This window comes from Megalobrama amblycephala, linkage group LG18 (assembly GCF_018812025.1).
Source record: "Megalobrama amblycephala isolate DHTTF-2021 linkage group LG18, ASM1881202v1, whole genome shotgun sequence".
NCBI lineage: Eukaryota > Metazoa > Chordata > Actinopteri > Cypriniformes > Xenocyprididae > Megalobrama > Megalobrama amblycephala.
The window spans coordinates 505,061-519,740 of record NC_063061.1 but is presented as its reverse complement, the minus strand read 5'-3'; the positions used below and the strand labels follow the sequence as shown (position 1 = coordinate 519,740).

Genomic DNA, 14,680 nt, shown 5'->3' with positions numbered 1-14,680 from the left:
TATCTCCTTTTATTTGTATACACTCAGAGTAAAAACAAAATGTTGTGCTTTTTGTAAAATAAAGAAAACTAACATGATGCGTGATCTCTCATCTCCCTCTGAACGAAGTCCAATCTGATAGTTCTCAGAAAATGAAGTGTAACTTAGTGAATACTAATCACAAAAAATTCATACTTATGTCTAACAAAACATTGAAATGTCAGGTTTTAAATCGTGCAAGTCAAATCGAAAACAAACATTCTGTGTTTATGTAATCTGTATGAAAAGAGAGCCATGTCAGAAGTCCGTGATTCAGCTCATTACCCACTAATGCGGCCACGCCCACGGAGCCAGCGCTATTCACAGGCAAATTCAGAGACAACACATGCATTCATCATCTCAATCGTGTATTTATTGCCTTGAAAATTGTTTATCTGGATGAAAAAGCCATGGTTAGCGATCTCTGGAAGACATTCAGTAAATTCCTGTTTGTTTTCTTCTATTGATAAGTTTTAAGTGAGTTTTTGTTTCTTTAGCGCCCTCCGGCTGTAGTATGAATTGGTAAACACCATTCATGGAATATCATCTTCTTCTTAGGTGAATTTGTGGACTAAAATGCACAGAGCGCCCTCCGGCTGCAGTATGAATTGCAAACACCAGCGCTCATAGAGATAACAATGAATATTAAATAAAAAATAACTCCTCTGTATAGAAAATTGACATAAACATATGAGAATCCTATATTTCTCCAAATGTGCATGCTTTTAAACTAAAAGCCTATATTCAGACTCTTTGCATCACAGAAATACATTATATTTTTAAAGTATAATATAAAACCATTATTTTATATTGTAATAAAATTTTTCTGTATGTTTCATATACCATGATGAGCTTGAGACATCACAGAAGTTTTTTTTCACAGCCTACCTGACTGAAATGCCTCATTAATATGCAAGTCTTTTCAGGTCATTACTATTCAATTCTTTTGTCTTCACAGGTGAGAATGAGCCATTATTCATGGAGATTCACGCCTCCTCGCATACCGTGTTTCTTGGCAAAAAGTGTCTTACAAAAACTAAATCAGTATATTGTTATAAATGAAAGAGTAGTCAGCATAATTTTTACATAATTTTGAAGCAAAAACTCTAGTCTACAACCTTCAATACCCAAAAGTCTTGTGAACACAGATTTAATATACTTTTATTGGCCTTATATCAGTGACTTAAGTTTTTTGTTTTTTCAGTAACCACGCATAAACGTTATTCCTTCAAAAACACAAACATGTACACACATGTTCCTCACATATTATGGTAGCCTAGTTTGTGCTGAATACAGTGTAATGACACTTGTGTCATTAATATGTTTATGAACAACTGAAAAAAGCACAAATGTCAGGGCATGTCAAAACTTCTCCAGGCCCCAAATCAGCCTCAGACTCCAGAGGGTTAAATCGTGGCTCCCCGCCCCAGAGCTCGCGCTTGCCTTAACCAGTATAAACAAAGTTTACACAGCTAATATAACCCTCAAAATGGATCTTTACAAAGTGTTTGTCATGCAGCATGTCTAATCGCGTAAGTACAGTATTTATTTGGATGTTTACATTTGATTCTGAATGAGTTTGATAGTGCTCCGTGGCTAATGGGCTAAAGCTAACATTACACACTGTTGGAGAGATTTATAAAGAATGAAGATGCGTTTATGAATTATACAGACTGCAAGTGTTTAAAAATGAAAATAGCGACGGCTCTTGTCTCAGTGAATATAGAAAGAAACGATGGTAACTTTAACCACATTTAACAGTACATTATCAACATGCTAACGAAACATTTAGAAAGACAATTTACAAATATCACTAAAAATAACATGTAATCGTGGATCATGTCATCTGCTATTTTTCGCTATTGTTCTTGCTTGCTTACCTAGTCTGATGATTCAGCTGTGCACAGATCCAGACGTTAATGACATGTCTAATGCCTTGAACATGGGCTGGCATATGCAAATATTGGGGTCGTACATATTAATGATCCCGACTGTTACGTAACAGTCGGTGTTATGTTGAGATTCACCTGTTCTTCGGAGGTCTTTTAAATAAATGAGATTTATATAAGAAGGAGGAAACAATGGCGTTTGAGACTCACTTTATGTCATTTCCATGTACTGAACTCTTATTATTTAACTATTCCAAGATAAATTCAATTTTTAATTCTAGGGCACCTTTAAAATATCTCTGATTGTGTTCATCAGAAAGAAGAAAGTCAAATACACCTAGGATGGCTTGAGGTTGAGTAAAGCTTGGGCTAATTTTCATTTGAAAGTGAACTAATCCTTTAAGAGTGAATGCACTGATCCAATATACTGTTGTATTTTCTTTCTCAACTGTTTATGTTCATGTAAGACAAATGACTGTTTTTATTTGCAAAGACATGGTCACTTTGACACATAAGTATGTGTATTTAACTTTTCAAGCCTAATTAGGTGGCAAAAAGAACTCAGTTCAGTACTCACACGCTCAGCAGCGGCTTCATGTGTGCGCAGCTCTCAAAACCATGGCTGTGTCTGAAATCACCCCACAATATCCTTAAATAGGGCACTATTTGAGGGAATAGCCATTTTACAATGGTGGACATTATCGACGTTTGACCAGAAGATGGCGCCCGCAGCTGAATCATCCATCTGTACATTTTACAAACCGCTGGTCCAATGTGGGTACAGTGTAATATCATACAGGTATAAATTCCTTTTTAAATGATTATTAAATAGTTTAATTAAGGTTTATACATAGTTTCCATGACAGAGTTCAAGATAAATCGTAACAGCAAGCACAAACTATGCAAATGCGGCAGCGCTTCCGGTGCACTCGGTGTCCGAATTCACTCACTCGTTTTCATTTACTCCTTCAAATGAACTATATTAGTGAACTAATGAAGGGAACAGTGAAAGAGGGTATAGGGGGCGATTTCGGACACAGTTGTTTTTAACTACTTACTGCCCTTCAATGGTTTAAAATCACTTGCATTTAAACCACAATGCTTAAAAACACATGCAAATGATAAGTGTAACCGCACTGACAAATTTAATCAAGTCAACCAGTATATCGCCCACCACTAGCGAGAGGTGAGAATTACCAATTTTTTGCTCTAAAATGTTCATCTTTAAACACTAATTCTGTGAAATGGGCGTCTGAACGTCTGAAATAATTATGATTAGCTATTAGTTATGTTGTTAAGCCCTAAAATATGTTGTTCTTGTTGTTTTTCAAATGTATCGACAGTCATTCTTGAGTAATTGTGATATCTCGAGGATGAGGAAGTATTGTGCATTGTCTAAAGTGCATATATATATAACTGTATAGATCGTTTTGTTGATTATAATGAGAGTGTTCTCACTTTATTTCACCATCTCTCGCTGTCAGTGTAGAGGTGTAAGTAAAATCCCCTGTACGTGTTCACAGGATGTAGTTTCATAGAGCCACGTGTTTCAACATGTCCAGGGGAAAAACAAATCAACAGTAGAAGGTGTAGGAGCTTGATGTCTGATTTGAGATTTCATGAAGATTAATTTACCTAACAAAGACTGATATAAGCAGCAGTCGGAGAAACTGTTTGGGCTGCTACACTTAAAGCAAGACCAGATGATCAGAGCCATAAAATAGTTTTGTATTGTAGCATTTTCATTGTTTTTAACTCTTGAGTCAGATGAGTCTGAGGTCACAAATCACAAATGTGCACAAACCTTCATATTATGTATTATGAGAATTGCCCCATTTCAGTATTACCGGATGGCTCCACTGTGAAAGCTTCTTTATTGAGGTTGTATTTAACCCCAGTCAACCTGGTAAGAGGGTTACAGTGTCCGCTTGAAACGCCCTAGAGTTCACAGCACTCTGTTGGGGACAAAAGGCAAATTCAGCGTTTCCTACACGAGGGTTCCTCTCCGCCTATCGAAACTGCAGCACATTCCTGCATCTTCCTACACAGTGACTCTGAGTGGCCCCTGAGGGCCCGAGGCTGAATGCATGTGACCTGTCAGGGCATCTCTGAGGCTGAAGCGCAAGTGCCATTAACTGCAGCAGTAATTGAGTTATCAGTTAGTCAAGATGGCTTTATTAAAAGGTAATAACAGCCTAAATGAACGAATCACTTCATGACGCTGTAACGCATATCACAACACGTCAGTACATGAAATACTGAGTCGCTTTCTAAACCATCCAGTCAAGTGTGCACAAGTCTTATCTCTTGATTCTCATAAGGGTTCTTCTCACAATTCAAATAAACACAATGCTGGCACAAATACATAAATCAAGAGTTATATGACAGAAAAGATCATGGATAATTTGTTTTGTATATGTTTTAGACTAGAAAGTGAGTGCATGCATGACCCTGAACCACAAAAACAGATTTATACATCATCTGAAAGCTGATTAAATAAGCTTTCCATTGATGTATGGTTTGTTAGGATAGGACAATATTTGGTCAAGATACAAAATCTGGAATCTGAGTGTGCAAAAAAATTAAATATTGAGAAAATCGTCTTTAAAGTTGTCCAAATGAAGACCTTAGCAATGCATATCCACTCACAAAAATACATTTTTGATATATTTACGATAGGAAATTTACAAAATATCTTTACTTAATATCATAATGATTTTTGATATATATATACAACAATATATAATTGTATAAAGCATTCTTGAACTGACCAAAGTGTGTTACATTAAAAACATACAATTTAATATTAAAATTTGATGTATTCAATGCAATTACATCAGAAATAACACTACAATAAGGCTCATTAGTTAACTAATAATGAACTGTACTTCTACAGCATTTATTAATCTTTCTTAATGTTAATTTCCATATTTACTAATACATTATTACAAATTAAAAGTTGTTTTTTTTTTTAATTAGTTAATGCACTGTAAACTAACATGAACAAACTATCAACAGCTGTATTTTTATTAACTAACATTAACAAACACAGTAACAAACGTGGTTAGTTCATGTTAGTTAATACATTAACTAATGAGACCTTATTGTAAAGTGTTACAGAAAAATTAATAGTAATCCCTTCCTTTATTTTTCAAGGGAAAAGTAATTAAATAGCAGTAATTAATTACACCCAACACTGAATTCTATAGCACAACAGGTTAAAGCACAACAGGTTGCCAATTACGAGAACTTCTCAAAATCCTACTATGCTGAAGGTTTGGTTTATGAATATTAAGTACAAAAAAATGACGTTCACCAAGCAGGCCTAACTGATTGGCTGAAAGACCACTAGTTGTAAGCGGGTGCGCTAGTTAGCTGGCTAATCAGCGCGTCTGGTTAAGGCCAGGCTTATGAATATTAATTAGGATAGAACGAAAGGCTACGAGGCGGCGTCAACATGACACGGTAATATTCATGAACTCAATCTTTACCATAGTAGAAGTCGTAGTTTCGTTTCGCGGTCTGTCTAACATGTTTATTAACATCCGAACTCACCTTATAAACTTTACCGAAAGCACCATCGCCAAGTTCCCCGATAATTTCCCACATGTCGTTGGGATTTACATCCCGGTGAACGTGCTCGTACTGCTTGGTTTTCTTCTTGATGTCAATCGCAGGAAATCTGATCATCTTGCTGAATTTTGCGAAAGCCATTTTAAAATAATATAGGTCCGCTCAAATGCTAAAAAAAAAAAAAAAATTATGATGTAGTTGTAGATGATGAATTAAGTTAGTTGACTTCAGAAAAAACAAAAGCGTCTAGGCTGAAAATTATCCGGCACTCCACAGAAAACAGACATCTTCATCACTTAGGAAAAAAATAAAATAACTTCAAATGGTAAAAGACTTCTTCAGCTCCATCCATGAGAAAACATCCGCCGTCAGAGGCGAGAGAAACACTCGTGTTCACCTGTTCACTCACTGCTGTTGTGTGTGCGAGCCACAGAGCCACGCCCACTGCACTCGACTATCATGGGAGTTGTAGTTTTTAAAGTTCGTCATAAAGCAACAAGTGATTATATGTTTTTTTTATGAATTTAATTAATCTTGATCTTTGTATTTAATAATGTTATTATGATCATTTAATCAAGACGCACACAAAAAACAGTACTGATAAAATATGAAAAAGCCTGAGTTAAAAAAGAAAAAACTGCTGCACACATCCCCCACCTTGTGGTGAATTTGTAGTACAATTTTTTTATTTATTTAGAATATAAAACACGTCATTATGGCATATTAAAATATACTGTATATAACAACACTTTATATTGTGAATATAAAACAACATTTAAAACAATAAACATTTAAAAAGTTACAAATAAAGATTTTTTTGTCAGATCACAGCACTGCAATATTATGTTTGTGAAATGTAGGCCTATGCAAACATATATGTAGTCAATGATGTGATATCTCTTTTTTTCCAGAAGTGAAAATACATAAAAATTCCATTCATAAATATTCAATGATGTTTTGAATTTATTATTTGTGGGTCTTAAAGTGAAGACAACTTTAGCAGCCATTTTGTAATATTATTCCTATCAAAGAATAAGTGAATTTTGTAATATTAATTATATTTAAATATATATATATATATATATATATATATATATATATATATATATATATATATATATATATATATATATTGTTCATCAAATCAAAGTCAGTGTCATGATTCCAAATTACATGACAAAAATTGTACTTAGTAAAGTAATCCATTACATTACACAATTAAGGTAATATAATCTGACTACTTTTAGATTACTTTTGATCTAACTAGATTACTTTTGAAGTGCATTAAACATCACATTACGTCATATCAAAATATACTGTATATAACAACACTTTACATAGAATATAGTGAATATAAAACAACATTTAAAACAATAAACATTTAAAAAGTTACAAATAAAGATTTTTTTCATCACAGCACTGCAATATTAGATATGTTTGTGAAATGTAGGCCTACACTAACATATATGTAGTCAATGATGTGATATCTCTTTTTTTCCAGATGTTTAGTTATTTGAAAATACATAAAAATGCCATTCATAAATATTCAATGATGTTTTGAATTTATAATTTGTGGGTCTTAAAGTGATGTCAAGGGAACAACTTTAGCAGCCATTTTGTAATATTATTCCTATCAAAGAAGAAGTGAATATTTGTTTTTGAAGACTTCAGACGCAAAAGCCTCTAAGTGCCGTCTGAAATTTTCTTCTAAAATTAGCATTTTTATAAAGCTTGTATGTTTATGTTCAGTTATTTCAATTTAATGGCAATGAAAAGGAAATTACTGAACCTAAACATACAAGCTTGATAAAAATGCTCATTTTAGAAGAAAATTTCAGACGGCACTTAGAAGCTTTTGCATCTGAAGTCTTATTATATTTGAAAAATATTTTGTTCATCAAATCAAAGTCAGTGTCATGACAAAAATTGTACTTAGTAAAGTAATCCATTACATTACACAATTAAGGTAATATAATCTGACTACTTTTAGATTACTTTTGACCTAACTAGATTACTTTTGGATTACGTTTGACCTAACTAGATTACTTTTAGATTACTTTTGGATTACTTTTGACCCAACTAGATTACTGACTAGATTACTTTTAGATTACTTTGGGATTAATTTTGACCTAACTAGATTACTTTTAGATTACTTTTGGATTACTTTTGACCTAACTAGATTACTAACTAGATTACTAACTAGATTACTTTTAGATTACTTTTGGATTCATTTTGACCTAACTAGATTAATTTTGGATTACTTTTGACCTGACTAGATTACTGACTAGATTACTTTTAGATTACTTTTGGATTACTTTGGGATTAATTTTGACCTAACTAGATTACTTTTAGATTACTTTTGGATTACTTTTGACCTAACTAGATTACTAACTAGATTACTAACTAGATTACTTTTGGATTCATTTTGACCTAACTAGATTAATTTTGGATTACTTTTGACCTGACTAGATTACTGACTAGATTACTTTTAGATTACTTTTGACCTGACTAGATTACTGACTAGATTACTAACTAGATTACTTTTAGATTACTTTTGGATTAATTTTGACCTAACTAGATTAATTTTGGATTACTTTTGACCTAACTAGATTACTAACTAGATTACTTTTAGATTACTTTTGGATTACTTTTGACCTAACTAGATTACTGACTAGATTACTTTTGGATTACTTTTGACCTAACTAGATTACTTTTGGATTACTTTTGACCTAACTAGATTACTGACTAGATTACTTTTGGATTACTTTTGACCTAACTAGATTACTTTTGGATTACTTTTGACCTAACTAGATTACTTTTGAAGTGCATTAAACATCACATTTCGTCAGGGTTTCATTGACTGGGGTTAGTGATGGAGCTGCAGGAGTTTAATGAAAAACTATTAATTAAAACATAAAAACTTAAAATCAAAATAAAACATTTTAAAATCTGTGTGTGCACTTTCACAAAACGACAAGACTTTCTGAATGTATATAAGCGATATGCTTTTTTAGAAAGGAAAATGTAAAACATGAAAAAGAAGAATTGGGGAGACTCAATAAATTATGAATTAATTGTGAATAATATGTAATCATGTAGTCAATAAAAAAGTAACTGCAGTCTGATTACAAGCATTTTAAAATGTAATATAATCTAATTACAAGTAATCAGTATTTGTAATGTGATTATGTAATCCAGATCACTACCAGCTCTGCCGATGTACAAGATGCTATTTTATTACCATGTGATAAAAACATTAAAACATTGAAAACAATTTTTTGAAAAACCTGAAATCATGATTATGATGTGAACGTTTGGATGTAAGAAAAGTTTTACTTTTTATTTCTTTTAAATCTTTTAAACAATAAAAAAAAAAAAAAAAGTTGAAATGGTATAAATGCTTTTCAAAACTGCTGATTATGAATAACATCTGTTACCACGATGAGTAATGGGCTCTTTATAATCTTTGTACAATCATCCTCCAAACTCCCTCCAGTGATTTCAGCCTCTCAATCCTCTGCGCTGTAATGCTTCACAGTTATCATAGGTAAAAACCAAGTCCTGGAACAGATAAACAGCTTTTTCAGACACACAATTATAGCAAGGGCACACCCAAACAAAAGTGTAAAAAAAAAAGTATATAAAATAAATTAACTGAAATTAATTTAAAAATTGGGTCACACTTTATATCCGGTGTCCTTAACTAAGTCAAAAATAAGTACAATCTTCTAGTTGTATTGATGTTGTGTTGTGAAACACTGCTATTAGAGGTGGATATGGGTAGGGTTAGAAACAGGTTTGCTGGTATGGGTAAAATGCTGGGTTAAAAACAACCCAAGTTGGGTTGAAAATGGACAAACCCAGTGACTGGGTTGGAAATTAAAAATCAGACACATAATTACTAGAGGCAACAATAATAATCAAAAGGTGAACATTTATTAATAAGCAATTTAATGTTCATGGTTTAATTATTATTCATTAAACATATTAATAAATGTTAATTTCCAACATATTTTGGGTTCATTTTAAGCAAGCAATACAGTAATTTTTAAACAATAGTTAAAAATAAAACTACCCAGCAGGTTGGGTCAAACATTTAACCCAGTTGTTTGTACATTTTCAACCCAACTTGGGTTGTTTTTAACCCAGCATTTTGAGTGAGTTAAGGAGTAAGGGAAGATCAATACTGTAATTACAGGTATTTTTTAAAATATAAGCACAATGTAAAAACATATGTAAACAATAAGTGCATCGTATCAAATGATCAACTTAAATGTACACAGTCATTAAAGACAACTAATATAAAGTGTGACCAAAAATTTATACAAATATAGGCCTACTGTATATCTAAAATAAATGCTTGACCTACCCCATGACATTTTTGTGATATAATGATATAGAGTTGTCTAATCATAGAAGATAGGCTTTGCACTTTCCTGTTGTACGAACATCGGCGTTCTCTCATGCCGCCCAGCAGAGACAGGTAAGTGTTCATCGTGGACATTACACAAGCGTTCTGTCAGCACAAACAATATATGATTGACAATACAGGGCATTTAACATCTTTTGTGGCAGACATGTAATGGGGGGTGGGAGAAATGTGCTTAATTGTATTCAAAAAAGATCTTAATCGTAAGAGCTCGTTCGTCTAAAAACACTAGACGCAGCGCTCGGGAATGGTTTGACAGAACGTGAGGGTCTCGAGACTCATGCTTTTGAGACGTGATGCAATTATGGAAGGCCAAAAGGTTCAAAAACATATGAATTTTAACATGTGAAAAATAAGTGCGTTAAATATGCATATTCAACATGAAATATGTGTGAAATACACGTATTTTACATGTTGTTGACGTGTCAAAATTCGCGTGTTTTTGAACCTTTTGGCCTTCCATATCAGGGGCGGTTTCTTCATTAGGGCAATAGGGCGACGCACCACCAAAGTGAGAAAGGGACGGATTTTTCAATCACATTCAACCACAGAGTTATGCTAGCTGTCACTGCTAGGCTGTTTGTTCTGCCTCTGGATATAGTCCAATCAGCGTCGAGTCACGCTCTGTGGAGTACCGCCTCTTTTTGGGCATTTCAGTCTGGCGGAGATTTGCCCCGACTGCTCCCATAGACTTCCATTCAAAGAACTTTTTTTTCGAACTGCAGGCACTGCAATGCAATCTCTACGGGTTCCGGGAGGGCTCGCACTAACGTGCCTTCGTAATCATACGTAACCTTAACTTGTGCAGCGATTGGTGGAAACAAACATACCGCTATTAATAATATTTTTTTAAGCTGAAGTGACATCCAATAATTTCCTCAGTGCATATTTACATTTCACAGGTATATTCTCCATCTGCAAATGTTAGAAAGTCGAGAAAATATTTCCATTTTGCAGCCAGGCGTGGACGAGCCTTCAGCAAGACAAACTTCCGTGAACGAGCGCCGCCGCGAGCATGCGCGCCAAACAGACGGCGTTCAATCTGAGTCAAATACATTTTGCTAAAAATATTTGTTGTTGAAAATTTGTTTTTGTTGGAAAACATAATTATGCCATATGTAGAATTTCGAAAATACAACTAAGTGTATTTGTATGATAGCAGTAACTGTAAAGTGACTGTTAATAGGGTAATCAAAATAATAATAATTAGTCTGTTCTTTTGTTATTTATTTTCATTTTTAGTTTAGTGTATTTAACTTCTGCTTTAAAAAACATTTTGTTTTTAGATTGTAAAGTTACAATTTTAGAATGTAACCTAGGCCTAATGTGATTTGACCCCCTTTTTTGCACATAATATAGCATATACTACACAGTTACATTCATGTTTGTTTTTTATAGCCTTCAATATGAACATTGTTTCTAGGACAATATTGGGCAGAATGTGAAATATATATATTTTTTAATTAAATAAAGATATATTCTTTTTAGATACCAGCCCTATGGCATGCTTTAAATACTGAATTTCCATTTTTTAGATAAGCAGTAATGATACATTATTATATCACTTGTTAAATGATTATTTAACAATTAGCATATTCATTCCTGCATTTCTTAAAAAAATAAATAAATAAATTGCGCCCCACCAAAATTTTTTTGCACCAGCCGCCACTGTTCCATATGTAATAACGCCAATAACAAACAAATTAAACAGTCCGTCTAGCACAGGGGTGTCAAACATACGGCCCACAAAGGTGTCCAATCCGGCCCGCAGGATGTTTTGAACTATAATAAAAAAAAAAAATAGAGATGCACTAGTCCACTGGTCATAAATCCAAACTTTTTTTAGTTTTATTTTGGTCAATCTTTATTCCCGGTGCTTTGTAATAATTTCCCAAAATTTCATTTGTGTGGAAATATTTGCAATGTCTGTGAAAAGGACGTTAACGCAGGCACACACTGAATACAGACACAAGAGGAGAACAGACGCGCCAGCAGAGAAAATACTCTACCATGCACAAGCTCGCTGTTTGCGAAAAATAGGAAGAATAATATAAATATTAATTTGGGGTTGATATGAATGTATCTCTAAAGGGAACTGTCATAAGAAAAGTTTTGATGGCTTTTCCTGTCATCTCCGTATAAAGTAGTATCCTATTTAGAAATGCAGCACTGTTTTGTGTACAGTGGTAACCATGGAAACACTATGTCACCGCTGTTCCATAAGCGCCACCTACTGTCAGAGAGTGAGATTTGCATTTTCATTCAGTCCGTCTGCTGATTGTGTTTTGTGCAGGTGTCTTATGTAGCACAAAGCTAAAGTCAGACCATGCTGTTTTTGCTGTTAATGTTGAAATTGTACAATAATTTTAATTAAAAACAACTGCTCATGCTCATGTACATAACATCTTTGTTGGGATTGTGATAAAAATGCAGTGTTTGCCTCTAATATCAAAGAGCTACACATATTTTATAAACAAATAAACAACAAATAAATTTGCTTTAAAAAAAAAATCTGCAATCAGAAAAAAAAAATGGAATTTGGCCAAAAAAATCAAAATAGGTGCATCACTAATAAAAAAAAATTTAAAAAGCATTATTTTAAAAATCTAACTTTTTTTTTTTTTGCTGTAAAACAAATGTAGTTTTAAAGAGCAGTGTACTTGTTTTCTTGCAAATTAATTTGTTGTTTATATGTTTATGGTTAATATTAATGCAAATGTCAGCGCACTATGTTTTTTTTTTTTTTTTTTTTTTTTTTATTAATTCGGCTGCACATGGTTATTTTTTTCCCAATCCGGCCCTAAACCTAAAATGAGTTTGACACCCCTGGTCTAGCGTGTATTTGCATAAAAAAAACAATGGAAAAGTAGCGCATTGGAAAAGAAAAACATGTTCTGTGTGAACGGCCCCTAAGTTTATTATTATTACTTGCTTTTGAGGAGGAATCTGATCCAGATATGAGATTCTGAATTTACTTAAAATTTGTATGTCAACATTACTTTACATTACAAGCAAGCTTTATCTCTCAAATGTCGAATGCATAATTAACATGAACTTACATGAATGTCGATGTACAGGTCGGGCAGGTGAGCTGCACATCTAAACTGCAACATAAAGCACAAGAAAAACATCAGTGTTTTTGTCATGGCATTGTTGTACTCACCTCAATTCAATCTGATAGACTTACAGTGTCGTGGTCTTTTTTCATTTCCGCCGCTTTTTGAGTGATCTCTTTACCCATGTTCAGCACTTTAGTGTAACAGGTCGGTGGTATGGGGAACGGCTGAGCCCAAACCACGGGCATCAGAACCAGAACCAGAAGCAGAGATGTGTGTGCAATCATGCTGTCTGCTCCCTGTGAACAACACTGCTCTCTGTGCGCTGCATTTATACACTGCAAATTCAAACATGCTGTGTTCATTACCAAACATGACATGATATATGAATCAATTAGCCTGGAATTCACATCATTGTCTTATCCAAGTTGTTGCTTGCGGTTTCTCATAAGTGTTGTCAGAATATCCCACAATATGCAGCAGTGTCTACAACTACACAAAACTATTTTAAAACAATGATAATTGTAAACAACAAAATAAACATGAATCATTTCTATATTTAGCACCACAAAAATGCTTTGCACAAATTGCAACCAACAATTTTGCCCCACTAAAGATGACAGCAGTGCCAATGAACAACAGATTGAGATTCAATACTGCTGTCCTGTATAGTGTTTGTAAGTGTCCTTTCATGTGTATTAATTATTGCATAAAAGGTTATTTTCACCACAGAATGCTTTTAGTACATCAGTTAAGGTGTGGTGGAAATGACATTCATTATAGTCTAGGGAAAAATATGAATGAATGAAGGAGGGAATGAATGATCACTCTTCAACTACAAGTGATCAGGACCATTATTTTAAAGTGAAAAAAAAATATATATATATTTTTTCCACTTTAAAATAATGGTCCTGATCACTAGCAGTTCTTGCAAAGTGACACTTGAGTAATTATTAGGGATGCATTTTATAAGAGTAAAAAAGACAATACAGTAGCTCACATCTCAGACACTGTGAGGCCTGCATTGACAGCAAGATAATTAACACTTTCAATGCCCAGAAAGCTACTAAAGACATATTTAAATCAGTTCATGTGACTACAGTGGTTCAACCTTAATGTTATGAAGCGACGAGAATACTTTTTGTGTGCAAAAAAAAACCAAAATAATGACTTTATGAACCTGAACCACTGATTCGAAACAAAAGATTATAAAGCTTCATGAAGCAGTGTTTTGAAATCAGCCATCACTAGATATTGTTGAATAAAGACGTTATTGTGTTTTTTTGGCACACAAAAAGTATTTTATAATATTAAGGTTGAACCACTGCAGTCACATGAACGAAGGGTGTGGAACGACATGAGGGTGAATAATTAATGACAGAATTTTCATTTTTGGGCTGTACTAACACTTTAATGAGGCTAATCTCATTCAGCAATTACTGATTACCTAATGAGGAACTATTTCAGTTCCAATTTTGCCTTTACTTACAGAGTAGTCAATTTTGTTACCATATTTGGCTGTGTTTATGTGTTTGTCCTGCATTCCTGCGTAATTGTCTAATAATGATGGACTATTATTCTAAAGTGTTACCAAGAAGTCTTTAACTAAGCTTCAGTCACTCAACATTAAGGAGAATTTATCACAATTCTTCTCTAGCAGAGGTTTGCCATTTCAGTCTCATGTTGTTTAATCAAATTCAAGTAGTCAGTCATTG

General features: G+C 33.5%; 2 protein-coding genes across 3 annotated transcripts in view; both read right to left on the bottom strand.

Annotated features, from left to right (window-relative positions):
* stk10 (serine/threonine kinase 10) overlaps positions 1–5,915 on the bottom strand; it is a 65,966-nt gene extending 60,051 nt beyond the window's left edge. For both annotated transcript variants that reach the window (XM_048165433.1, XM_048165434.1), the window contains exon 1: positions 5,463–5,915. In XM_048165433.1, coding sequence (XP_048021390.1) covers positions 5,463–5,621 — 159 coding nt within the window. In that variant the 5' untranslated portion in view covers positions 5,622–5,915. The remainder of the gene's footprint in view (positions 1–5,462) is intronic.
* Positions 5,916–7,283: 1,368 nt separating this feature from the next.
* zmp:0000001268 (CYTL1 domain-containing protein) lies at positions 7,284–13,291 on the bottom strand. Its single transcript, XM_048167556.1, has 4 exons — positions 13,097–13,291; positions 12,969–13,013; positions 9,850–9,996; positions 7,284–9,041 (listed from the first exon to the last, which is right to left on the bottom strand). Exons 1-4 carry the CDS (start codon positions 13,250–13,252, stop codon positions 8,982–8,984), a joined length of 408 nt encoding a protein of 135 aa, XP_048023513.1. The 5' UTR covers positions 13,253–13,291; the 3' UTR covers positions 7,284–8,981.
* Between the last annotated feature and the right edge of the window lie 1,389 nt (positions 13,292–14,680).